General features: G+C 33.0%; 1 protein-coding gene across 5 annotated transcripts in view; it reads right to left on the minus strand.

The window, feature by feature from the left end:
- The window catches only part of LOC105839105, a 142,515-nt gene that overhangs the window by 12,780 nt on the left and 102,452 nt on the right, over positions 1-27,283 (minus strand). For all 5 annotated transcript variants that reach the window (XM_012685166.3, XM_012685162.3, XM_012685163.3 and 2 more), the window contains 4 exons: positions 16,860-17,120; positions 14,277-14,434; positions 12,900-13,143; positions 10,641-10,756 (listed from right to left, as the gene is read on the minus strand). In XM_012685166.3, the coding sequence (XP_012540620.2) occupies positions 10,641-10,756; positions 12,900-13,143; positions 14,277-14,434; positions 16,860-17,120 (779 nt within the window). The remainder of the gene's footprint in view (positions 1-10,640; positions 10,757-12,899; positions 13,144-14,276; positions 14,435-16,859; positions 17,121-27,283) is intronic.

The raw sequence follows: 27,283 nt of genomic DNA on the forward strand, positions 1-27,283 counted from the left end.
AACGGGGAGAGACCGGGAGAAATGGGTAGAGATGGGGAGAGACAGGGAGAGACCGCGAGAGACGGGGAGAGACCGGGAGAGACAGGGAGAGACCGGGAGAGACCGGGAGAAATGGGTAGAGATGGGGAGAGACGGGGAGAGACCGCGAGAGACGGGGAGAGACCGCGAGAGACGGGGAGAGACCGGGAGAGACGGGGAGAGACGGGGAGAGACCGGGAGAGACGGACAGAAACGGGGAGAGACCGGGAGAAACGAGGAGAGACCGGGAGAGACGGGGAGAGACCAGGAGAGATGGAGAAAGACGGTAGAGGCAAAGAAAGTTTCTATTGTGTTTAAATTAAGGTAATAAGAAAAATAAAGATGGCTATTATTTTATTAAAAAAAAGGAACTTATTTAAAACAGTCTTTTTAATAGATTTCTAAATCCATAGCAGCTTTTAGAAAAAAAAAAGAAGTACGTAAATGAATGAATATTAGATTTATTAAAGATAGATAAATATTTATTCAAAAATAAAATAAAAAGAGCAACAGTAAAGCAAGGCTCTTGAAAGTTAAACAACGAAAGCAAAGAAAATTTGAGAAAAACATAGCATAAGAATAGAGAGCCACAGCAACGCGTGGCAGGGCATAGCTAGTCATTAATAAAAATTAACATTGACGGTAAAAAATACAAGTAAAAAATAAAATGCTTTTAATTAATATAAAATTTAAATAAATAATATAATATTAAAGTTGATTGTTGTTAGTTATTGTTAAAAATTAAAAGCTTTTTAATTAAAAAAAAAACTTGATATCGTTCGTTCTTAAATTATTTCTGTAAATTTACAGATTTACGCAACGCAATGAGTCAAGTTGGAGCAGCTTTATATATTAGTATTTTGTAAATTTGCAAAAAACTTTTCATCATTAATATATATTATAGAATGCAAGGGATAGAAACAAAGGAATTTTATATTCAATTTTTATTAACAAATCAAAATTTACTAATTTTTTATTTATTCCTTTTAAAACTCTTAATCTCCAACTCTTAAGCCCTTTAAAATAATAGATCGTTTAAATGTTATATTGTTCAAATAAAACCATGAAAATAGCTAAAGTATACCGTGTTTCGTATAAAATGGCTTTCCGACAGGATACTGAGCTATCTCACATTACATGGTCTTAGTTTGCGAATTAGATCTAACTGTATTTCAGCTGGTGAGAAGTGTGCTATTCATTAAGGAATTTAACGGCAACTCGGACACACACCGTCCGGCAGAAACAGTGTTTAGAGTCAACAACTATCGTGCATTCATACGCATCGCTCGTGTGTCTCCACATCGAGACCTCGAAGCGATATCGACTACTTGCCGTACTCTATATAGACATAGTCTAACTAGGAACAATGTTCTCCTGCACCTAAACGCAAATCCCGCGTCGGATGCGCTTCGGTCCTTCTGTTTCGCCGTTTGCAGAGTCGCGTTTCTTTCCGAGTGACAAGCAATTTCTGGAAATGCAGGGTCACGCTCGGTAAAATTTACGTCCTCCCATCCACGTCGATTTCCGTGTCAGCCCATAAAGGCATTTTTACGGGCACGGAAGTATTCACGCACGTACTTCAATCGCGAATGAATGTCCGTTTTATGTTTCCATTACGTCAGACAGTGAAACGAATTAATATTCGGGTTTAAAGCCGGAGGCGTTTAATTAATGTTATTCAATTGGCTCGGCATAGTACAGTTTTATAGTGGCAATTTATTATGAGAATTTATTAGAGGGGTGGCTACTCCCCTCAGGACATACAATTGTATATTTATTATATACATATTTGTGTTTTGTATTAAATTTTTATGCATTTTAAAAAATGTTCTGTACTTTAATAATCAATGAAAAAATGTAAAAGATTGTAAATCGGGAAGATATTAAAAATTAAAGAAATCAATTAACATCAATATGCTTTCATTTAATTGGCACGAACTTTAAAGATCTCTTTGCTTCGAAACAACGAACGTTTTACTTAGCAATTTTTACCTTTTAAGTTTAAGTTTGTCTCGCGTTTGCATGTTTTCTTCCTCCTTAACGGCATTAGAAATATTATATTTTCCATCAAGCTGTGTAAACGTGTGGTCCACGCGTACCGAGATTGCAGCTAAAAATAAACGGAAAAGAAGAAAACTAATGGTAACCCCGGCGGAAAGTTTCTGCAAGACGGAAATAATTAGTCGCTACCAGGATTACCGAGAAAAAGGTTTGAGAACCTCTCATTACCAAGAGAGAAGAAACCTGTGTACGCGTGAGCACCTTGTTGCCTTTCCGATGCACTTCCTGTTTACTCCCCCATTGCCTTCTTCCGTTCGATGAGCAAGCTCGCTAAAGAGGCTACTCATTAGAGAACATTTCCTTCAGTTTGTCTGTTGTTAACACATTAAAGCGTAGATGCAAACAATCGAGAGATCGATCCGCACGAGAATTGTTAAAGTGTAACTTTCTGTCGACGTCACTGTGTTTATTCTTAATTTACAGAATCATCCAAAATCACGACAACAGAATTTATTGCTATTATTTACTTACTCTCATTTATTTTCATTTTTTTACATATAATAATAAATGTAAAAAAAATATGGGAAAGAGTCTAATACATAACTTACACGAACTAAAAATCTACTAAATTCAATTTATTCAGTAAACACAGTTATAACTGCAATATAACATTTTATTAAAACTAAAACGTCAATTTCTTTTACTTAAAGCGTTCATTGAAGAATTTTCAATATTTGGAACACTCTCAGTCATTGAGTCATTTATATTACTTACAATTAAATCTATTAAATTTATAGCTTGTAAATTTGTAAAATAACGAAATAACTCTGAAATTAAATTACAATAAATAGAAATTTTATTTGATTATAAAAACTCTTACATCATCTGAAGACTTTTTAGTTTTATTTATATTTCCAAAGTTTCCCTGCAGTCAAGCTATGCATTATAATAGTCAGCCTATGCATTTGTGATTGAAGATTGCAAATTTAATATTAGAATTCAATCGTATAATTTTAATTTTAATTTTGTCTGTTCTGATTAATTAAATTATAATTTCAAATTCTCAGTTTTCAATGCACAGTCTAATACAGACTCAACAAAGGTTCATTTAATACGTCCGAACATATGATATTCTTCTAGTGTTCCCGCGCCATACTCTGACATTCTAAGTTCTGAAACTCTGAAATGTGATCATTCTCTCCGAACTCTCGTATCATTTTTCCTATACTAACGCAAGGTTTTCCTTCTACGATTTGCGCTGCTTGCCTGCACGATGCGTACTTTCAGCTATTACGATGCCGCCGCGCGATAAAGGGAACGAATCTCCCTTCCGCTACACATCGGTATAAAATTGGATGGAAGCCGCGCTTTCTCGTGCATCGCGTGAGCGTATAGGTAGTGATTTTGTCGCGCGTTTCGTCCGTACGAGCAATTTCGCGGTCGGGTTCTCTCGCGCGGATGACAGCGTTATCGTGGCTGTACCCCGTCTTTGGTTTACTGTCACCCAATGGCGTAGCTCCGAACGATTTATCGGAAACGATGCTCAAACTGATGATGAATTCGTGATTATGCGATTTTTGAGATACATTTATTCGTTTTTATTTATTTATTGAAATTAGAAATATGTGTACATACATATATAAAGTATATCTTCATATTATTTTATTCTCTAATAAGAAAAGCCGGAAAAAGAATGCCAGTTGGACCACTTTGATTATAATTGTTGTCAAATAAGAAATTAGCTATTCTAATTGTTTATAAAACTGTGCTAGAGAAATATCTGTTAAGGAGCTATTAAAGAAACTTCCGATATTAACAAAGATCAGCAAAAACTTATAAAAAATGAATATGAAGAAGTAAGTTGTAAAATATGTTCTTTATAATATTTAATGATGTAATAGTTGAACTCTATTATTTACCCCTATCTTCGATATTTACTTTACTTAGGAAACCAGGTTACTGTTATAGTTTTGAGACGTATTTTATGACAGTCACATGGGGCTGGATTATATCTTGTGAAATTTTTATTTGTGTACAAGCTGCAGACATGATGACATTTTCTCTTAAACTTGAAAGTAAAATGCTAGTATGCATAAAACAATTTTTCGAGCTTGACACTTTCATCAAAATGGTTTTATGAATTTTGTATAGAAATATAAGAAATTGTTTCTCAACTTCTTGTTGTTTCAAGTCGTAAACTTCACACTTATTTTTGTGTTTTATCATATAAATTTCGTTATTTACCATAGATAAGCAAAACAAGTTTCTATTATATCATACTATTAAATGCTTGTAGCAACTTTCTTGATAAAAGATATCTTATTTAAGGTGGAAAAAAATGCTCGTTTGACTATTTCTCTTTTTTTTACAAAAATCTAAAATATTGAATTTTAATTACTTTATTTGCATAAAGAATAAATAAAAGTCTCAAGAATATTATATTAATTTCTAATTAATTTAATTCTATAACATAAAAAAAGTCATTTTAAAAAGAAGGTTTGAATGTGGCACCTTTCTCAACTCATCTTAAATATGTATTTTTATATTATATGAATAAATAATGTATATTAAATAAAATATAACTTAAATATGTTAAATAAATTTTTAAAACAAATTGTAAAAATTTTATTTTTTTATATTATTACTTTCGGATGTACACTTTATTGTAAAATTTATGCTTGTGTATGTGTGTAAGCTAATATATAAATTTCTTCTCTTCAGGAATATCCCATATATAATTCTTTAAACTCTTTAAAAGATTCACGAAGATTTAAAATATTAATCTGAAAAGGTATGAAATTAGATTCACACACGATTCCTGGTGTTCGTTCATCTGCAAGAAAAAGTATGCTTCCTTCAATCCTCAGTTAATTTAATAATTTTACAAGCAAAATATTATACAGTTTAAATATTGTAACGTCTTTTATGTATGTACGTATCGCGATACAAGAATTTTAAGACAAAGAATAAATAAAATCGTTTATCTATATTCCGAAAAAATTTAATTATAGACCTTACGGATTTTGAAGCACAGTGAATATCATATTTAGCGTTTTTTTTTTGCAGAACGTGAAAAACTGGAATTAATGATAAAAGAAAATATGTATAAAATAAAACAGAATAAAAATGTTAAATATCATAAAGTAATCATGGTTAAAATATGTTGAAATAGATCACATTCTTTTGTGACCCCATCCATTGCTGAATACGATTACAATTATAAAAAAAGGTAACTAGCTGTATGAAAGTGCCCGTGGTCGCGAAAGGTTCGGGTGAGAATGCACAGGCAGGATTTTTTGACTATTACAGTCTTTAATTTAATTAATCGCCGTTTTGTGCACGGTTGAATTAAATTACGGTGTGATGGCGTGTAACGCTGAAATGCAAGAATCTACTTAAATTTTGTCGTGATCTCGTTTTTGCGCATCCGTTTTTGAAGTTAAAAAAATTTTTACATTACGTAATTGTCATAGTATTGCTTAGAGATACATCGCAATTATGATTATTGTAAGTAAAAATTAGAAACATTTATCGCATACGTTAATTACATTCAATTGCGGAATAATTTATAAGCTATATATTTTAGGAATTATATTGGTGTGGTACAGGAATCTTCTTGCCGAGCGTCGCGCGATGTAATTACTTAGAAAGAGAAATAGCTTTCCTTTAGCGAGAAACTATCTTATCTGTAACTTGAGTTGAGCAAAATCTTCAGACAGAGAAGTGTCGTTTTCGACATCTGAGTGCTGCTAACTTTACAAAATCATTTTCGCAATATAAACGCGAACTGTAAATAATGATACGAATATTGTTAGAAGTAAAACATTTAAATAAAATTATATTTTGTAGATATATAACTTTTCTATTCTTTGATTAAATTAATACGAATTCAATCACGCGTTGATAAGAACATTCAAAATGCATGCTTTTACTTTGATATATAATTTAATCCTGTTGCATATTGCTTTTTTTTAAATAATTAGGTTCGTATTCTGAACTCACATTTATCGCTAAATGCACCTCTAAATGTGTTAATCAGCCAATAAGATGTCATCTTAGGCATATTTAGAGATACAATAAACGTGAGCTCAGAATACAAACCATATTGTCTAATTCATACATATGTTTCAATTTAAGTTAAAGAAATTAAAACCTCTGTTTTTTGTTAAAAAAGCAGTAGGATGCGACATGCAAGAAACGCTCGGAAGAATCTCAAAGTATCTGTTTTTGATGTCGGCATTAAAGCAATCCTGGAGGTTGCATCCGTTAGTGGAAGAATCGGAATCAGCACGGAGAAATGAGATTTAATTCCGGTCCGTTTCACGGGCGCTGATCTTTTTCAAGTATATTCAAGGAGGCGCTCATTTACCGGCAATGTAAAAGCAAATGCAATATTAGCTCAAAAGGCTAGGAATATTATGACTTTGAATCCTTTTCTGCAAAGATTCCATTTTATACTGCTTAACAAAAAATAAATGAAGGAATCATAATACAATTATTTTTACAATCATATAAGATTCGCCCTCGTAAATAAATTGCTTTCGGGGTTTAATTAAAACATTATTTTTTTTCTAACTTGGTCTTAGAAACTATCTTTTGTATTTGTACATTATGGCAAAACACAGAAACAGTTACTAAAAATTTTTCATTATATATTACATATATATTTATTTTGAGACTAATTAAAAAATTTTTTATTGATGATTACGTTAATATTATAATATAATCTTTAATATTAAGTAATGCAATTTTAAAATCTAATTTTACTGTAGCATTACAAAAAGATAAAAAGTAACGAATTGTTTTCTAAGTAATGGTAATGGTAATCTGTGTTACTTTTAAACTGTTTCTAACTCCATCATTCTCTTAATAAAAAATTAATTTTGGGGGAAGAATATTTATAGAATATTGCATCGCAATTTAATAATTAATAATTGCTAAATTAAATTAATAATGTATTATTTAGCATTGATTTGTTTAATGGAGTAATACATTTAAATGTACGTATCAACTAGGTGAATAGATACCTCTTCGCCACAATAGATTCGGTAAAAATCGTACTACATTGCGATTGACAAGTGAGTGAGAACAATTATTTTCGACTAACAGAGCGGCAAAATGCGTATTGTTCATAGTCATTGTAGAAAATATTAACAGTTGTGGGCCATTTAGTTACAATCGTTTGCGCGAATTGAAATTATTTATCGTATAAATTTAGTGTAAAATTTGATGTATGAATAAGTGTATATATGTATACGTTAAGATTTGCTAAATTGCTGAAAACTGTCTAGAAGTATTAGAGATTTAAACAAATCAAAATAGGTAATAATATTAATAATACAATAATAATAATAATAGTAATAATAAATATATTAATTTTTAAAGAGGAAAAACAATATTAAAATATACATATGTGTCAAAAAAATTCCGTCTCATTTCGAATATAAAAAAATAATTGTTTTAATTGCATAAGCGTTAAAAAATGTTTTTGATTGCACTATGGGGCTGACATTTTTATGATTAAACTATTGTTCTGACGTTATAATTAAATTTTTTCGTGATTTGTCCCGCGGGGTCATGAAAACTGAAATAATAATTTTTCATTTGCCCGTATGCGTGAAAATCAAATACGTTTAACGAGAACAAGTGCTTCAAATTACCAACAATTTACAAGTAATTGCCGTTGATAGCACATTTCCAGAGAGTATTGAAAATAATAAATTTATTGAACCGAAATCGGTTAAAACAAAAATTTTATACAAAAAATACTTTTTTGCAAATCATATTTTATGGAGGGCAATAACTATCTAATAGCTTTTTTGTAATATTTTTTTGTAATAAACAATAATGAATTTTTCTCCTGATTATTTTTATATTAATTGATGATTACGTTAATATTAATCTTTAATATTAAGTAATGCAATTTTAAAATCTAATTTTACTGTAGCATTACAAAAAGATAAAAAGTAACGAATTGTTTTCTAAGTAATAATCTACAAAAAATTAATAATTTAGCAATTTCCTAAATAACTAAACAATATAATTTATAATATAATATTAAATTGTACTATACATTTTACATACAGATATATAATTTATTATAAAATGTATATACGCGTACATTAAATTAATTAACTAACTAACGGTGATAATGTTAATAATTCAAGAGTTTTCTGCAAAACCAAACAAGATCCAAAAATTAAATTTTCAGAATTTTTAGTGATTTTTATTTCAAAATTAATGTACAATCACTGAAAAATCAGTGTATTTATTTCACTGATTAACAAGTTATAAGTGTATCACTGAAATTAGTGTATTTTCACTGATTCAGTGATTGTAATTTAAAGAGCGCGACTTAAATTTTGTAATCTAAAATGATTGAGATAAAAACATGGAGTAACATCGACGTCGCGTGCACGTAATCCCGGAGGGGGGGGAAGGAAGAGGGGGCATTATTCGCCGTTAGATTAATATCCCGTCGGTGACATCGTGCCGTCGTTTCACCGTTGCCTTGTTCTGGTAGTCTGCCAAAAGCGAGTAGTATTGTACGTCCCGGAACCGGAAACACCCACCCGTATAACCGTCGGCACATATCCGAATATCACCGAGGAAGAGAGGCGTCCTTGGAATTGCGCAGCCTTGAGATCGAGACACCCGCGAAACCCGGTTCGGGTTGAAGTGAGTCGCATTGCAAAACTTCATCCGAATAAATTAATTAACCCGGTGCTACAGACAGAGACGAAAAAGAGCGACAGAGAGAGGAAGAGAGAGTGAAAGTGACAAAGATACGAGACGTTTTGTGGGGTTGAAGGACGATTAAGTCACAGAGACGACCCTCACAGGGTTCTGCATGTCGGATTCATGGTTTGCCACGAACAAATAAGAGATTGTAAATCTCGACATACGTCTGCACGCAGATTCCACAAAGCTGCTTAATACCGAAGCGTGTATACGCGAAATTATACGCGAACATTGAATCACAGAATTTCATTATCTTTCCAATTAATATTTAAGTGGTGTAAATTTTACAGCACATCCGTCTTTGTTAATTTAAAGGAGCGATGTAATAGTGAAATAAATGTCAAAATAATGATTGCTGGGCTTCCTGATAGAATTTACGTGAACTTCATCTTAATGTGTCATTTAAACTTTAACTAACGAGAGATAATTAATATTCCCCTTAACAGTTTCAGTTTTATTAACGCGATGGAAATAAAATTACCTTAAAGTTAACGATATATCATGAGTGTCGAAAGTATTTTTGTAGTTTCTTTTACTGTGAATTAGAACACGTATATGGCGCATAAAAGATCGACGTATGATTACATCTCATCAACGCGTCTTACCACAAGGTTTCATATCCTGAAACCTAAGCTGGGTGATGTGAAATAAGCTTTGCGAAAGCCGTAGGTAATCTCAGCTAAAAGACTACAAAGTTCCCGAGGCGAAGTACTCTTGCCGTTTATCGTTAGATCATGAACTGTTCACCATGTTCTAAAAGAGCTGCCATTTGCACCACACAGGTAATCATGCCTTCTACTATGTCTCTTCACTGGATGTATCTCGAGAATCAAATTATAATTCTTTAAAAAGTTTCGTTTCTACATCAAATGCAAGTGAGAATGGTAATTTTAGAAATACTATGTTAATGTAATTATAATTCGGACTAATTGTAATAACATTACTTCTTCTGAAGCAGATATCTTTATTTTTCACTTAACAACTTGTAATTAATAGTGCCGAAATGGAAATACAATGGCAGTAGCATTTAATAATGATACAATGTAAAGTCGTTCAGGAAGCAAGGAGGATGGAACCGCGCGAAAAGGCAGAAGCGGCCTATAAAACTGATTTCGCTCGCAATTAGAAGAAGCAAATTGCCGCTCCAAGATTACGAGTTCTGAGATGCCTTGTTCGCCAAGCCAGTTAAACTAGAGGGGATCATAAAACTTCCCCCGAATAAATTAATTAACCTGGAAGATCAGGGGCAAGTAAAGTGGAAGCTCGGAGGGCAATTAAGACGACGCGCGACGCGACGTATCATTCTTGCTGTACTGTAATATTGGGTGCACCTCCGTGGTGCAAAACGAGGATGTATACGAATGATTTTAGCGCGTTAACAAAAGATGTTATTAGATTGTAGCAAGTGGAGATGTTATTTGGAAGCGCAAATAGCCCGACGTTGTAATTACATACTTAAACACGTTTATTTACATTCCGGTAATAGTATTAACACTCGAAACACAGACTTCTCTTCTAAAATTTATCCACGGTGGCTTATGTTAATATCACTTTCAAGACTCGGTAACTCTTAATTTGAGATGTCAGAAAATATCATAAGTTACCTTTATAACTCGCGGTTTAAATTAATCTCACGCTTTGTGAGCCTGCGCTGCTTCGCGCGACTTAACTTCCGCAGTTTACCGAAGGTTTATGAAAAGATGATCTGTAGAACAAGAGGTGAAAGTCTGTGGAAAGGAAGAGGCGAGTAGTACGAACGAAAGGACGGTGCGACCCCATGGTCGACCCGTCGCAGTCCCGGAATTAAAGATTATTTCGTTACATCGAACGGATATGTATTGAATTGGACAAAGTCAAAATTGAATAAAGCTGCTACTCACATTGCACTTTCCGTCGTCTTCGTCCCACTTGAAGCGGCAATTATGTTTCTTGTTGCACTGTAGGTCCGCGGCAATGCACGTCGCGTCCTCGCAATCGTACTCGTCCTCATTGCAAGCTGTAAAACAAAAAATAGAAATATCCTCGATATTATCAATTGTATAAAGAAACATCAACTGTATATAAAAAGTATACAGTTCTTCGACGTATTTATTTTCTTTTATTTTATAAATTTATTTTCTATATTCAAGTAATTCTTGGCGCGCATTAAACGTTAACTTTCAATTATATGTAAAATTCATTTTCATTACAGAGTACGAAAATCGTAGAGTTTTCGCCACATATATATATATATAATACGTAAATTAATATGCGTGAGATATGTAAAATTCTCAGAAAATTTACTGCGAAACTCAGAAAATTATAATATATCTACTGAGACGTGTTTCGGTAAAATAACCGTGATAGTCGACTTTTAATTTGCATTGGGAAATTGTAGCCTAAGGTCTTATCCTTCGACGTGTATGTTGGAGTGTAGTCGCGAGCAAGATATTAGTTCCGCGTTGGCGGCAGGTGTGGAAAGCCGGAAATTCTTCTCATGCCATACTAGAACCCACGTGAATTCCGCACACGTAACTGCGATTCTGTGGGCCACCTCATTTAACATTCAGACAAGTGCGCCACTATTAATTTGAAATTTGATTCCTTTACCCGACGATTATTCTCAACTCCTCGCTAAGCGTAAGATAGCTATTGAATGAGGCATACATATAATTATAGGCTAAAATGTGCATCTTTGCCCTTTAATAATTCAATTTTGCTCGCCCTTTTAGAAAATCGTCGACTGGCGCATAAAGCACTTACTTTAAAAGCGAGAAATTTTACAGGCATAAGTTTAAAATATTAAAGAATCTTTTTAAAATGTATATAATGTATATGATGATTAAAATGTATATAATGATTTTTATTCGTATCTTACTTAACTATATTTCAGAATTTTACTTGTACTATTTTAAAAGCGGATAACTGACTGCCAATTATTATTAATAAAAAGCAAACAAAGTTACGTTTAAAAGATTGTTTAAACAATTTCGTCATTTACGAGGATTAAAGGCTTGTTAACTCAAAACAGAAGTTGACGATAACTGCTTTGCTGACTGTGCAATTCGTGCGATAGTAAAATAAAAATTCATATAGGATACGAGTTGGCCATATACATGGGAAAAAAATTTTGTGAAATTGTACAAAATATTTCTGGAGTGCCATGTAGAAAATTTCCACGTTGTTATCGCAACCGCAACGATAGATTCGGTCGTGTAGTTTGAACCGCCAAAAACAAATTGACGTTGTACTATCTCACTGTTAGAAATGGTCAGAAATATTGATCGTATGTAAAACACGTTTTAAGAACACTGACCTTTCAACATTATTTAAATATAATATTATAATTATAAATTTTAGAATTAATTCTTTTCAGAAACAATTTTATTGATAAATTTTTTTAGTAATGGAAATGTTTATTGCTCTTTTCTATTCGAGTAAATTAGTTCTTTTTGTAAAAAATAATTTCTATTATACATTTATTTGTAAAAATATTTAAATATCAATTTTATAATGTATTTTGGTTTTTATTAACAATTAATAACTACATTGTTGAAAGAGTTAATTATCTGATCATTAATTTAGTTTATTATTACAAAATTATTTATGTATGCAAATAACATTCTATGAAATCAATTGCTTAATAATTATTTAGAAGTACATTTGGTATTTAATTAACTTAATTTAACTTCATTATATATAAACTTAAAGTATTTATATATTATTTATAGATAATACATTATTTATTTATAGATAATATATTGCTCATGTCAATAGCATATGCCATTTTTGTCATGTTATTATTTAAAATATAAATTTTATCTGACACAAATCTTTCTTATAAAATTGTATTATGTTAATTTAAAGATGCATGTTACATTTATTAATACAATCCGATTGAATATCACTTTTTGCAATAATTATAAAAGGACCTAGTAGAGGTGTTAGACGCTGTGAATCGACTATTTTATTGCTTTACGTCATAATTTTGCGTTTTAATGGCATCCCCTAATCTTTTATATATATTTTCTTGTGGCATTAGCGCTAAGCTTTAATAACAGATCTATTTTTTAATCAAATTTATAATTCCAATTTTGGCTGACGAACACTATCGGCCAAAAAGTTATGTACTTGTTTATTATTGTTTCGTATAAACTTACATTTTCCAGTTTTCTTTTCCCTGATGGCGGTTATCACTGCCTCGAAGCTGCTGTTGACAGCCTTAGGCTGTGCATAAAATCTCAAGTAGGCGATATTGGTTTGAAGGATAATGGTATCGGCGATACTGCCACAGAACCGCCTCTCCAATGAATCTAAGTCCGTTTTGTTTTTAAATATCTCTACAAAATTGACCTCGCACTCGTTTGGTTGGTGCAGTTTGAAATTGTCTAGAATCAGCAGGATCTGAAAATTACATATTTACATTTTTCTAACTACACATATCTATATTGCATTGGTTCGTCATTTCTAGGCAATCAAAATCAAATGCAAAAGAATCTCACGACTAAATGATAATTGATGTCTAATAATTTGCCATCGTACACAAAATGCGTTATATATTAGTCCCAAAAGATATCTACGCTCTTTTTCTGTTTTAAATCATTATAATCGGGATTTAATCACAATTTTCAGACCACAAATAGTATTAAAAGATAAAATTGCTTTTTCTAAAAATTAGTAGTAGGATAGATTCCTAAAAGAAGATAAAAATGGAAAAAAGGGTTAAAAAAGTAAGAAACCTGCAGAAAATGTAACATAAACTATAGAGAGATTTTCAGTACTGACAGTGTATATTGATACACAATCACAGTTAAAACTGTGGGATTGCGCGCACAAAGAAAATCAATAAAATTGTGTGAAAGAAGAGACATCAAAGGCATGAGAATGCGAGAAGTAACTATATGCAGATAGAATACTTGAAGGTAGGCAATAACGCAACGGACACGATTGCGACATTGGTGAATCTTTTTGAAAATATTGTGGCTTGTAAGAAATAAGCGTGAGCTTATAATAACAGCAAGCTCTTTGTCACCTTGGGTTTTGTCGCGGTTATTAGAGAAAAATGGATAACTTTGTACATAGTTCGGAAGATATATTAAGCTCCATTAACAATTTTAATAATAAAGTTTCGAGAAACTAAAAGATTCTTCTATGTTCAAGCAGATGCCGTTATCAGCCGCTATGTAAATTTCGTAACGGATGTATCGCAGACAAAGTATTTGCATAAAACCGCTCCGTTATTTCCGCGCTACGACGGCAAAGAGCTATTGTAAATCATTCAGAAACGTGTTACTTTGAGCGAAACGGCGGCGTTTGAAATCACGTTGCTGCAGGCCAATAACAAACATTCGTGTCGATTGAACGCCGTAGTAAAGTGCACTTGGATCAAATAAGGATCGCAACGTTATATGATGGTAGAGAAATATTGGGAGAAACGCTTTATATGCTCTAGCTTGCCGATATTAAATTTTCGACAATAATATGATGATATTTCAGTAATTCGGTGATATATGATATAGAAGAAGAAATGTTTTTACCTTTGAATTCTCTTTCACTTGAATGATCCACAGGCAATCCAACGGGAATCCTTCCTTCTGAGCCTGAAATCTTTTGTCCTCAATATCGTCGGTGTTAATCACCACTTGATTACCCGTCATGTTAAATATGCACGGTTCTGGTTCCGGTAGTACGCCCGCTGTAAATCACACATATTACAGTTCTATTTCTCCAAGCTCGCATAGCAACGTTTGTGTATTTATACGTGTGTTTGCGTTTGCCATTTTATTACAATAATAAAGATTTATTTATTATTATTTTAAATAAGCAAAATTAAAAGAAGTTATTAATTTTATAAGACGCTGACTAAAAAATTATTTTGTTAGTATATGACTTTCATAATATTTTAGATTTTAGTATTTTATCTTTATATAAAGCGGTTATATGAAAAATGATGTACTCCTGTGCAAGATAAGCAGCGCAAAAGATTCATTTATGTTTCACGTCTCCGCGTCAATTTTTTGCCGACTCAAGGTACTTAAAGTTTCGCATTTATAAATTATGAATGAAAGTTATACAATTCTACGCGTATAATACGCTTTCATTATGCTAGTTCATAAGTGATATAAACCGCGCGCATGGTTCGGCTAGTGAACATGAATAATTATAGTACGACACCTCAGTCCTTTAATCATGATTAGATTGATAATATTTAAGCACGGTAAAATTTGTAGAATTACACAATTAAATCTATAAAAGGATTCAGAGATTTTGACGAAAAATATTTTATAAAAAATTAAAAAAAAAAAAGGTAAAATAAATAACATGTTAATAAGAATAAAAATTAGAAACCAAATTCAGTTAAATAGTTTAAAAATAATTATTATAAATTCACAAGATATTAAATTAAAATATAAAAATATATGAACATTATTAAATACACTAATTTTAATTCTTAGATCAGTTTATTTAGCAGAAATATGAAAAAAATTTTGCACCACGTATCTAATTTTATAAAAAAATATATGCTGCTTTCTTTTTTAATAATTATTAAAAAACGTCTGGAAATTCAAATAGAAAATAAATATAAAATAGAAAATAAAGCGCTTTGATTTCTGCTACATACTTCATCAATTTTTCGTCGTTGATTAAAAATCAAACATTTATTAACAAGGACACACCCTGACAATATTAAACGAACAACATCTCTGGTACCAGATGTTTCAATATTGGGCATTAATATTGAAACTTCAACGAATGAGTTAATCAATCACAGCGGCGAGATAAAAATTTCAATGTTTGATCTCGTTGGTCGCATCTGTCTCTACCCTCTACTTTATACATCGATCTAAGGATCGTACGGTTAAAGCCGGAGCGACCATGGTCGCACACCCGGGTATTCATAGTTCTCCCTTCGTTCTCTCCCACCGGTTGACTATGAATTAATTTTGACCTCGGTTGCGGTTGCGCGGCGCTTGCTGCCATCTATTTCTCTCGTGTCTCGTAATTTTCTGAGTAAGGACACACGACGAAGATCCTCGATTATTCGCGATCGCAGTATATAACCTCGAATTATGCTCGTTGCGTTATCTCCATTTTCTTTGAGTGTTTAGCACTTTTCTCGTAAAAAGAAATCACACCCTCAATACAATTCAGTTAATTAGGCACAGAGTTATAATTAATTAAAGATTTAATTAGGATTAGCTATATTTAATTTAAAATAACGTTAATATTAAAAATACACGGTGGTCTCGCGCTGCGCGTTTACTTGGCACGAGACACTACCGTGTCTCTTGAAAATGTAATTTTTTATTTACTTTCTTTTTCTCTGCATCAGCTAATTATAATTAAATTTTTAGATTTGTTTAGAAATTATATTTTTTCCCCATTATTTGTATATCTTTATTTTTATTATAAACAAAATGTTTGCACGAGTTAGAAACTCGATAATTTTTTTTTGTTCCGTTTCGATTAGTTAAGTCATTATTATAAATCTTTAATGTTAAGTTATTATTATGAATCACAGAATAACAAACAATAAATTAGTTTCAATTGTGTCAAATCAGTTATTTCAGCAACAAGCACAATCAATTATTTCTCTCTCGTCGAGTACGTGAGAATCGTGCGAACAAACGGAAGAGCCAGATCTTGTGTTTGTTATCGATCGGACTAATCATGGTTACGCGCCCAAAGGATATATCTCACATCAGAGGAGAAGATTCGGCCGGCAATAGATCAGAGTCAAAGGTAACCCATAATCGAGATAAATTTCTAGCGCATGCAGAGAAAGGAAGTTCTGGTATAATAGCAACAAAATTGTGCGAATAATCAATTTCTTAAAAAATACTTGTCTTTTTAATGTTACAGAACGTAAAATAAATTATGCATTTACTAAAGTAGCATTTTTCTAGTGACATACGACACATTATCTATTTGATTGTTCATGCTTTATTCGAATGTTTAGAAATTATTTGTTAGCGCTTAATATTACATTTTTATTGAAATTCGAGGTATCTTTTTAAAATTTTTTAACTACGCGATATATTAAAAGTGTAGTTTGCGGAAAGAAAGTTTAGAAAGGGAAAAAATTCTTTATAAGATTTTTGTGACTTTGAAAGACTTACGATAAGTTGGTCTCGGTATCGTACTCCACACAGCCTTGAATCCCTTGCCCTCGATATTATCGTCGCTGCGGAATCGCAGCCAAAGGTATCGCGTCTTCGACGTGATCTCGGGGGGAAAATTCGTGCCGCAGAAGTTGCCGAGGAGATTAGAGTAACCATACTGACCGTCACGTACCTCGAGGTAATCGAATGCGCAATTCGGGCTGTCTTCGAGGTTGAACTCGTCCCGGAAGTCGAGCTTCAGTAGCATACCTTTCTCAGCTGAAACGAGAGAAGCCAGACGATGCGCCGTTAGTGAGTACACCATAAAGAGGGATGCGAATGGAGGAAGAAGATAAACTTGATTGCCTTGCCCATGGAATTTCTGGCATAATGATAGAGCGCGATAAAGATACTGAACATTTAAACTAGCGAATGTAAACTTTACTCGCTCACCGGCGCAACATTGTTTAGTATGGATCATTTCTTTTATATATGTGATCGTTAATCTATAAAGAAAATTCGCCAGTACCAACACAAATTTAAATTTGTCTAAATAAACAAAAAATATTTTACATCAAAGTAAAAGCTTCTAAGAATTTTCATATACATGTGATTCATAAGCATTTGTAAACATGTCTCGTGTAAAAGAAAAAAAAAGAAGAAAAACGTTACGATCTACTATGTCGATTTCGATATTTATTTTAGATAGACGTTTATCTTATGATAAACATAATTATTGCAAAATTTGAAATAATATTATAAAAATACTGATAATAAACTAAAAATAAGGCAAAACTTTTTAAGTTAGTAGAAAACATAGTATAAATTTTTATAAACTAATAATAAAATTCCATGAATGTATGCGATACCAAAATGTAATATAACTCTTTAACTTTAAAGTGTTTGATACACAAAGATATTTGAAATTGCTCAGGGAAAGCAAACAAATCCATTTTGCTGACTATAATTTTAAATAATAATTATTTATTATAATAATGAATATTTACTTTAACTATGATTTTCAGTTAACTAATAACCGATTAATATATAGATCCCACGATATTTCGCAACTCAATGAGCCAATAATTATGCGTGCAATCTGATATCTGGAATACCGCGCGAACATATCGTATTATCCTACGCGACTCATAATATCATTATGTGTAACGATTAGCGCATATAATGTTTTAATTATACCGATTATTACTTTGCTTTAGATCTTTCTTTAAAAATACAAATGGAACGGTAATACATGGAAAACGTATTTTTATCTCCGCTCCTGTGTAAACTTCACATCACAAACGTCTTTTATGGTCAGACGAATTACTCGGCAAATATTCCAATGTCGTTAGCTCCGGGAGTCAGTCTGGCTCGAAGCCAAATTGTTCGTCAGGAACTGTGACACGGAGCTACGTTGTTTTCTTGTTGGTCACCACGTTAGCGCTGCTGTGGTAGCGCTTACAAAGAGTTTTTTTCGCGTAATATAATGCTTGCGTCAAAAGAAACGCCAGTAACACAGCTTCTGGAACACTGTAGTGATAGATAAACAGAGTCTTTTGTAAAGCACTAAATATATAATACCGAACAAGTACATCGCGCCGATTGTTTTTTCCTTTAAATTCGCTTTTCTAATTTAACAAAGTACAAGATTCTTCAATACTGTCGCCAGTAATTATTATTACAAATAAAAGTTCTTTCTGTGAAGTAGATCAGCAAACTTTGTTAAAGAAATGAGTACAATATTTCAATTTTAAATTTAACTCCGTTTTAAGTAGTATAAATTCAAAGAAATCAAAGATAAATATTATTAAGAGACATTATAAGTTCACGAGTAAGTGAACTTCTTCACCAGCTAATTCATAAATTGACCTGGAAATCAATGGTATAACGAGATGAAATTGCAAAAAGATAAAAAAGAAAAAAAAAGATGAGAACAGAGAAAAACCGTGTTAAATAACCTGGACTTACGTGTTTCTGTAAAAAAACATTGTACATTATCTTAATAGTCCATCAATTAAAAAAGTAAAAATTTGTTAAACACTTCAATATCGGAGGGAAGTGAGTGCGTAACTAGACAGAATACTAAGAAAAACAACAATCGCTTCATTTCTACACATTTTTTATAGCTTGTTCAACGGAAATAATAATTTATTTGACACTACAATCACAGACGTGTGCACCACAAGAAAGCATAGTTCTCAGAAAGAGTCGCGGGGGCGCAAAAACGTGTGTGTCGCCCTTATTTCCCGTAAATTTCTCCCTAACCGCGATGTGATCTGTAATGAGGCCGTAGGGATGCAAATGCGGCTTCACTTTCTCTGCACGTGCGAAACTTATCCGAGAATTATTCAGGCGAGACCGATAGTTAGGATACGCTCTATCTTCCGGCTCTAGTTAGATATCCCAGTTCCCCGGCTGCACATCCGTGTGTTTGTCGGCAGAATCGTGTGTGTATGTTGCCGGTATATGGACCACCAGTTCATTTGACTATGCGCATTTAGACATCACCCTGGGCAACCACAGAATCATCCTATTATCCGAGTAACATGCCTTTATACGTGTCTACACGCATTGAAGTCATGATTGCTTCACGTTTATTGCGTTTACACATATGTAATGCATTTTTTTACTTGATCTTAAACCAATTCAGCTTATTATTGCACCTTAATTATTAGTATGTTTGTTGTGACAGATACTTATAAATAAAATCTTTCGCAAACATTATTTTAAATCATGAACTATGTCCGATTTCTCCACGATTCAATTGTGCCACGGATAATGCAAATATTGACTCTCGACCAATATAACCAATTGCCGATTATATTTATCCTTGGACATAAATAGTTCTCAATGCGTTCCCAAAAATAGTTCGTCTATTTTAGACGTCAAAAATCTCGACAAGAACAATCGCCTTTAAAATTACAGCTACATAATATAAGAAGATAAAAATAATATAATGTTAAAATATATAATTGTAGAAATGTATACTTCAGCAATTTAATTTCTTAATTCGCGCTTAAGAATTTTCAAAAACTTTTAGCAACGTATTAAAATTATTAATGCAAACTTGGCATTGGTCTGATAACTGTTCTTTTTTATTGCATTATTGAAGAACGCGTGATCAGAAAACTTCTCTTATGAATGGAAATTTGACTAGTTCTTCCGAGAAGTCCACGCGCGCGTTGCGCTGTACGCCAAGAAAGAGCGCGTAATAATAATAATTCCACTTTCTCGTGCAAAACTCGATTTTGAGAAGAAAAATCGGTATGTTAGGATCATGCTGGAAATATAACGTCGATTAAGGATGCCGCAAAAATCGCCGCACGTCTTTGCTACCGGATGTTCTCGCTCACGCGCGCTGCATCCGAATGTAGACTCGATAGGTCCTTCTCCTGGACTTCCTTTGGCAAGGACGTGCACTCGAAACCAGTAAGAACGGAGAGAAAAACGGAGAGCTATAGACGGCGAGCGCCAGAACACTCGGAGCAAAAAATTTCGACGAACTTTCCTCCGAGATCTTGTCTGCTTTTGCAAGAAAATGTACTTTGACTTTAATGTTTATTTATCGTGAAGAAAAAAATGGAATTATTACAATATAATTATGATTCTCTCGTGCAACAGTATTTTACAAAGATTAAATAATATATAGCGCTTTTATATATTCGCTTTTTAATATTAACTAAGAAAGTTCTATAATGCGCTGTGTCTAAGTAAATTAAATTATTTTTCTAATTAGCCTATTCCATCGTATAAATATAAATAAAATTTTCTAATCTTTTTCAGCAACGTATCTCAGAATATCACAAAGTACCTTAGATTTTTTATACTTTATAATATAATTTTATACAATAGAGGTGGCAAAATTGCTGTACATTTTAATTACGTAGCCTTCTTTAATAGAAAAAATTATTTAAAAAATAAATCAAAGAATAAATAAGTAACAAATAATTTTATTTGCTGACTATTCACTTATAATTTTTTAAAATTATAAATATGTTTTTACGACATTTATATCGTTTATTAATATCGTTATTTTTATTTCTCAATTCTGTAACACGTCATGTAATTATTGATTCAATCTATAACTCCGACACATTTACGTCGCAGTAGGGAGAAAAATTAGAAGAAGTAAAAGTGTGAAGACATTTTACTTTCAATCACTCTGTTGTATGTCTTTATGTTATATTAGTATTGTGATTTTAGTTAATATTAATTTAAACGAAATCATCGTGGAGCGAATCAATTAAATTTCTCCGAGGCTTTTTCAATGTCACTATATCGTATAAATCTTGAATTTTACGTTAATCTCATCGTTTTTCCCTAGAAAGTAATGGAAACAATTAAGTGATCTGAACGTCGACGGTAACAAGATAGCGACCGTTCGGGGGATACACAGCAGCAGAAAACCTTTTACAACGGTGCTCGATAGCTCATCCCTCGCAGTTCCGCCGTTACACGCCTTCGTCGGGCTGAGATATCGTTATGTCGACATAACCCGTTGAATTTCATTTCGCTTAATAATATCTAGTCCAAGCTCGCTCGACGGCGCGGCGCGACGCAGCGCGAAGTCTCATATCGCGAAGACGCCGTTCTAGTGACTCCGAGCGTTTCCGCGAAGACGGAACAATTTCTGTCACGGAGGAAACCCCACAGTCCCACCGGTGAAATCCTGACGGTACAGCCGCAACACACATATCCACTTCGCGGTGCTGCAGTTAGGTGCTACGGCGTATATCTGCGCCGAGTGCCTCAATTTGGGTGTGGGGCGTGCACCTTTGTATTCACGTAAGACCTCGAGCGGCAGTTCGGATTATGCCACTTTATGTGACTCTCGTAACTATCGTAAGTTCCCCTTGATAATGAGCGGCACTGATCTCTTTCTCCTTTTTCCTCTCGATAAAACCGTCGAATTTTCCGTAGCGTCTTAATGGGCAACCTCCGGAATGCCGATCTCGCAATGCGCACCGCAATTAACGCCAAGAAAATTGGATAGCGCCAACCCGGGGAAATATCGTAAAGCGATATCGCATTGGTTTCACGTACGTCGTTAAAGATGCACGCAATTACGGCGGGCATAATTTTTCTTGCAATTTGTGTAATTGGACGATATTGATAGTACGATTTCATGTGAACGAAAAAGAAAATATATGATAAGAATAAATAATACAAATTGGACAAGGAGATAAAAGATGATCAAAAGATAAATACAGGGACTAATTAAGGAAACTACTTTAAGTCTACCAATACCTATCTAGTACATCCGATATTACGAACATTTCTTCTTTTGAAGTTAAATTCTAAATAAACCAATTAAAAACCTTCGCCTAGAATTTAATAGCTTTGCTTATAAAAAAAAGGGCCAAGCAAAGCATCGCTGAGGTGAATATCACCGCCGCGCGCCGTATTGGTTCTCTCCGCAAGGCATGCAATAAAGCAAATAAATAGTTTTACGTTTAAAATAAAATACGGCATCGTAAAAAGAAAAATAGAGTGTAGCTCCCTCCGAACGTTCCTTTTTTTTGCCAAGCGGTAGCCAGGATACGTGGTCCTTGTAGTAACGATCGACGCCTCCCTTTGGGAGGCTATCGAATTTTCCATAGAGCTTCGCCGAATAAGAGTGAGTCTCGCATGGCTGCCGGAAGTTACACGAGCTTAACCGCTCTGTTCCAGAAACTCCTGGAAAATGGTGCATCCCCATACCACACGTTTCCTCGTCTGGACTGGATGTTTATTGCCAGCACGCCGCAGTGTGAGGTAATGCACGCGGATTTTTCGCCACGAGAAAGGGTCCAGAGGTGAGCAGCGAAAGGTGAGAGGAAAAAAAAGAACGCTCGGTGCTGATATATTTGGATTTTATGAGACAAAAGTAATGCAAGAATTTCGATTAGACTAATCTAACGTAATCCTCGTCAATACCGCAATTAATCAAAATAAAATAATCACTTTGTTTAAATAATAATATTTAGTAACAAAATATCTAAATATTTAAAATTTAGCACACAAATTTAGCTCTTCATAATTTTGAATCAATTCTTTAATTTAAAACTAGCTTTTTATAATTTAATTAAATAGCAAATTATTTCTCAAAATCTAAATTTTAGTTTCAGATTAAATTTAAAATTAAAGTGAGAAATTTTTTTTAATATTATTTAAAATATTACATAAAAGCGAAATAGAAAATAGAAATAGCGGAATAGAAAAAATATTGTAGGTATACTTTGTAAAAAACAATTTAGAAAAAAAAACCCAATATTTTGTATAGATATTTTCATAACTTTTGACGAGATATTATATAAAACAATAATAAAATTAATATTGGATGTAAATTCCTTTTACATGCGATATTGTCATGTAGGGAAACGTGGGGCACAGTGGCTCAAGGGGCACAGCAGATCATTGGTTATAACTGCGCTACTATTAATTCTAGAAACATCGCTCTTAAAGCACATAGATTATGATTTATGTCACAACTTGTCAAACCAGTGACCGATACGCTACCGGGTGTATACACGCGTGACAGAGATCCTATAGTAAAGTAAATAAGAAACCTTTTTTTCGATATTGTGTTTGTTTGGTACTTTTGTATTATTTTTTGTGAATTCTGATGTAATTTAGTATTTTTAGTGTCTTTATATATTTGTTGCACAAATGTGTGTATTTGCTAGATGTTTTATATGTTTTCGTATTTTTATTTATAAGATCTGTAGGTACTAAAGGGGCACATTGGATCAACGGTGAAATCACGATCCATTGTGCCACCTATGAACCAATGTAACTCGCACATTTTATATCGATTTAGAATTAAGATTGATGCTTTCTTTTATGTTTCAGAACAAAGATGTCACGAAACAGAGTTATTCAGAAGAGAGATCTTTTTACATTTTCAAGTACTTAAAATGTCATTAATAAATAATTAATAAAATTATTTTTTAAATTACATGTACTTATCTTTATTCAAACTTCTATGATTAACGGTATCCCGTAATGATTCACTGTGACCCATACCGGGGGTACAGTGGATCAATTGACATAGTTTCAAAAAAATATATACAGTAAAAAGTAACTTAGTTTAGAGTTGATTTTAATTTTTCAACTCTAGAATATGTTACTATAAAGTATAAACAGTAAACTAAAAAAAAGAAGGTATATAAATGCCAAAAATTATGAAGATTCGAGTCAAATGATAAAAAAATATCATAAACAGATTTGCCTTTGTAATTTATAAGACAAAACTAATGCTAAAGCTATTCAAATTTTCACAAAATAATGGAGTTTCTCAAGATTTGTGAGAAATATTACGTTCTATTACTTCATAATTTACAATGTATGAAATATTCACATAGTTTATACACGACTTAGTTTAATATTCTCTGTCAATTAATAACTCACACGCGTGCATTGTACTGGTTGGAAGTTATGGCCTTATATATACAAATATACGTGTACGTACGTATTATGTATGCATTTATGTAAAACAAACTTACGAGAAATAAATACTAAATTAATTATTTACATTTCTTTTACTCACTTTCCCATTCTTGCATATTAGACATTAAAAAAGTTTATAATTATGGATACATATTATGTATTGAACAAAATATAATACAAAAGAAAAACAAGAAGATAGAGAAGGAATATTAAAGTTAAATATCCCAAACGTCAAGAAATTGGAGTGCTTTGTGCTTTTAAAATCATTTTCTTTAAAAAGCTTCTTTCTTAAGAGCGCACTTCAGTTAATTGAGCAAGATGAAAGAAATAATAATTTACAATGTCTTTGCGAAATAGCAATTCCTTTTTATTTTTCTTTTAAAATGACTTTCTTAGCATTCTTTTCAAATATGCTTTTACGTGTCATGTTATTTTTTAAGTTATTCCTTTTTGTGTTTTTCTAACAAAATAAATTATATTGCGTGGTTTTTACCGTAATTTGTAAATATTTCATACGCTAATTCGTGTAAAAAGTATCAAATCCTATTTAATACATATTTAATATCTTTTACATGTATGAGCGTGTAAAGTATAAAATACTCACAAATTACGTAAATGGAAAAACATATTGCGTAATCTGTGGATTAATATTCAATAGCCAAATAAATGGCCAAAATGGCAATAAACCGTTGCAATATTCTTCTGGAAATATCTGTGCAATATAACTGCCAATTACAGCGATTACCTAACTTACGTATGCGATGAAACAGCGTCGACAAGTAGTTGAACGTGATAATTCTCAAGTCGCATTTGCAATTGCGGAAATTATTTACCCCCATGGTCGCGTTATTCCCGATGTTTCCCGAGAGACGCATCTTATTCCGATAACGTGGTTCACCATCGCAACCACCGATTCGAACCAGATCATGGTTGAACAGGGGTGAATGCGTAGCTGAACACTGTTCATCCGCCGCGAGCACACACACACACCACACACACACACATATATACGCATATAGTGTTTGCCGACGGTATGTTCGCGTTCCTGTATGGGGTGATATCCGTTTTCGTAGTGATTCATAGAGGTCGAAGCGCGAGGCGACGCGTCACGTTGATCGGTCAACAAGTACAATGGTCAAACGGTGGATGTCCGGAGGGCTGGATGAGGAACGAGGGAAGGATTGATTTCCGAGAAGAAACTAACTAGCCCGCAGCTAGGGTAAATCCCGTTCTCCTCTGTTTGCCGATCCTCGATAGACGAAACCAAGGTGAAACGCGTCTATCGGAACGATGAATTCGTATAGTTAGGACAAACTTTAGTTTAATTGCTTTTTCCACCAAGATTATTCTAGATGGTTTCGCCTATGCTATCCCGCCGCTATCGAATGTTCGAAGGTTTACTTAGGCTGTGACGTGTACACTTATTTCATTGTTGGAGTGTATAACGGGTTTATTTTATCTGAGAAAAAAAACTTGATGTGTAACATCAAGCATACTCTCTAAATCTAAAGTGAAGTCTCACTGATTTGCAGTGCTGGACTGTGATTATTCACTGTCATTCACTAAATAATGATCTTAATTAATACAATCTATTTTTAGTGTAAATACGCATATATTTGTATAAAACTTTTACAAGTATATATCACTGAAAAAAAAAATATATATCCAATAAGATATAGTTTCGGGTTGCCAACTACAGATATACTCAATACAATAATATATGCTATTGCAGTATCAACATTGTACTTGCATTAACAGTAAATATTATTGTATTGAGTATTTTATGTAGTTGGCAGTCCGCAATTACATACGTTATTGACTATATTTTTTTCTGTGTACGTATATCCTATAAAACTTTAAACTATGATTTGTCATAATGATCAAAGTAGTTTATGCATAAAACCATTATTTGCATGTTTGATTCCTTATGCTTGAAGACTTTTGACTTAGCCGCGGATTAAATTTAGCTACCGTGAATTCTGGGAACTTCGTTTAAAGTTTAACACCACTTAATACCGAGGCTTTACCTATCTTAATTGCTATCCACATTTATAAATCCTCAATTTTAAACGCTTTGCGGCTTAACTAAGAAATGTGCCCTGAAAGATTAAATAGTTCTAATAATAAATGTTACATATAATAAATACATTTTAGTTGTTTAATTGTTTTTGCTATTAACATTATTTAATTACAGTAGCAACGATTTAGCAGTGATTTGATTTTTCTTAACTTGTTCATTTGATATCATTGAAACTTTTTTTCATTACTTTAATAAAGTAAATAATATGATGTCCTATAAGGCATTGTTAATAATTATTCTTAATAATTAATAATGATTAATAAATTAATTTAATTACTTTAGTTTTTATAATTATAATTATGAAGTGCTGAAGGAAAAGAGTTCTTAATTTTACAGGTTCCATTTACAATCAAAGTAATATCAATGTAAGAAAAAAGAGTAGCACTCTAGAAATAAAAGCCTTCCCTCAAAGATAAAAAAACTTATATTCGTTATCTTCTTTATAAGAACTTATCATCATGTAAAAATACACAAAAGTCGTGTGTAAAAAGTTGAATTAATACAATTTTACTCGATGACGATTTGGTGGCGTTAATTGGCGGCCTGAGATAGGTGAAACGTTCTGCGGACGGTCGTTAATGTCGCCCCGTGTTCAAGGACAAGCGCTCACCGCGTGACCGCAATTAATAGCCTCTGATGCAGCGGCACGATGGTACTCCCGGTCTTAGAGTATTTCGCTGTTCAACGAAACACGGAGACGGCAGGCAGCCTTGCCTGGACCTGATTTACGCGCGATCGCATTAAACGGTTCTTTGATGGCCCCTTACCTCCTGAGTGGTTGATAACTTGATTTGCTGCCCCACTTTGGAACTCAGCCACGACTCTTACCCTCGTGCCCACCCCTTCTATCCGACATCATGGAAATGCTTTACTCCGAGCTTGGAGCGACATTTTTTCTCCATGGCCATCGTTCTCCCTGCCCCTTGCTCTGTAC

Source organism: Monomorium pharaonis, chromosome 5 (assembly GCF_013373865.1).
Source record: "Monomorium pharaonis isolate MP-MQ-018 chromosome 5, ASM1337386v2, whole genome shotgun sequence".
Taxonomy (NCBI): Eukaryota; Metazoa; Arthropoda; class Insecta; order Hymenoptera; family Formicidae; genus Monomorium; species Monomorium pharaonis.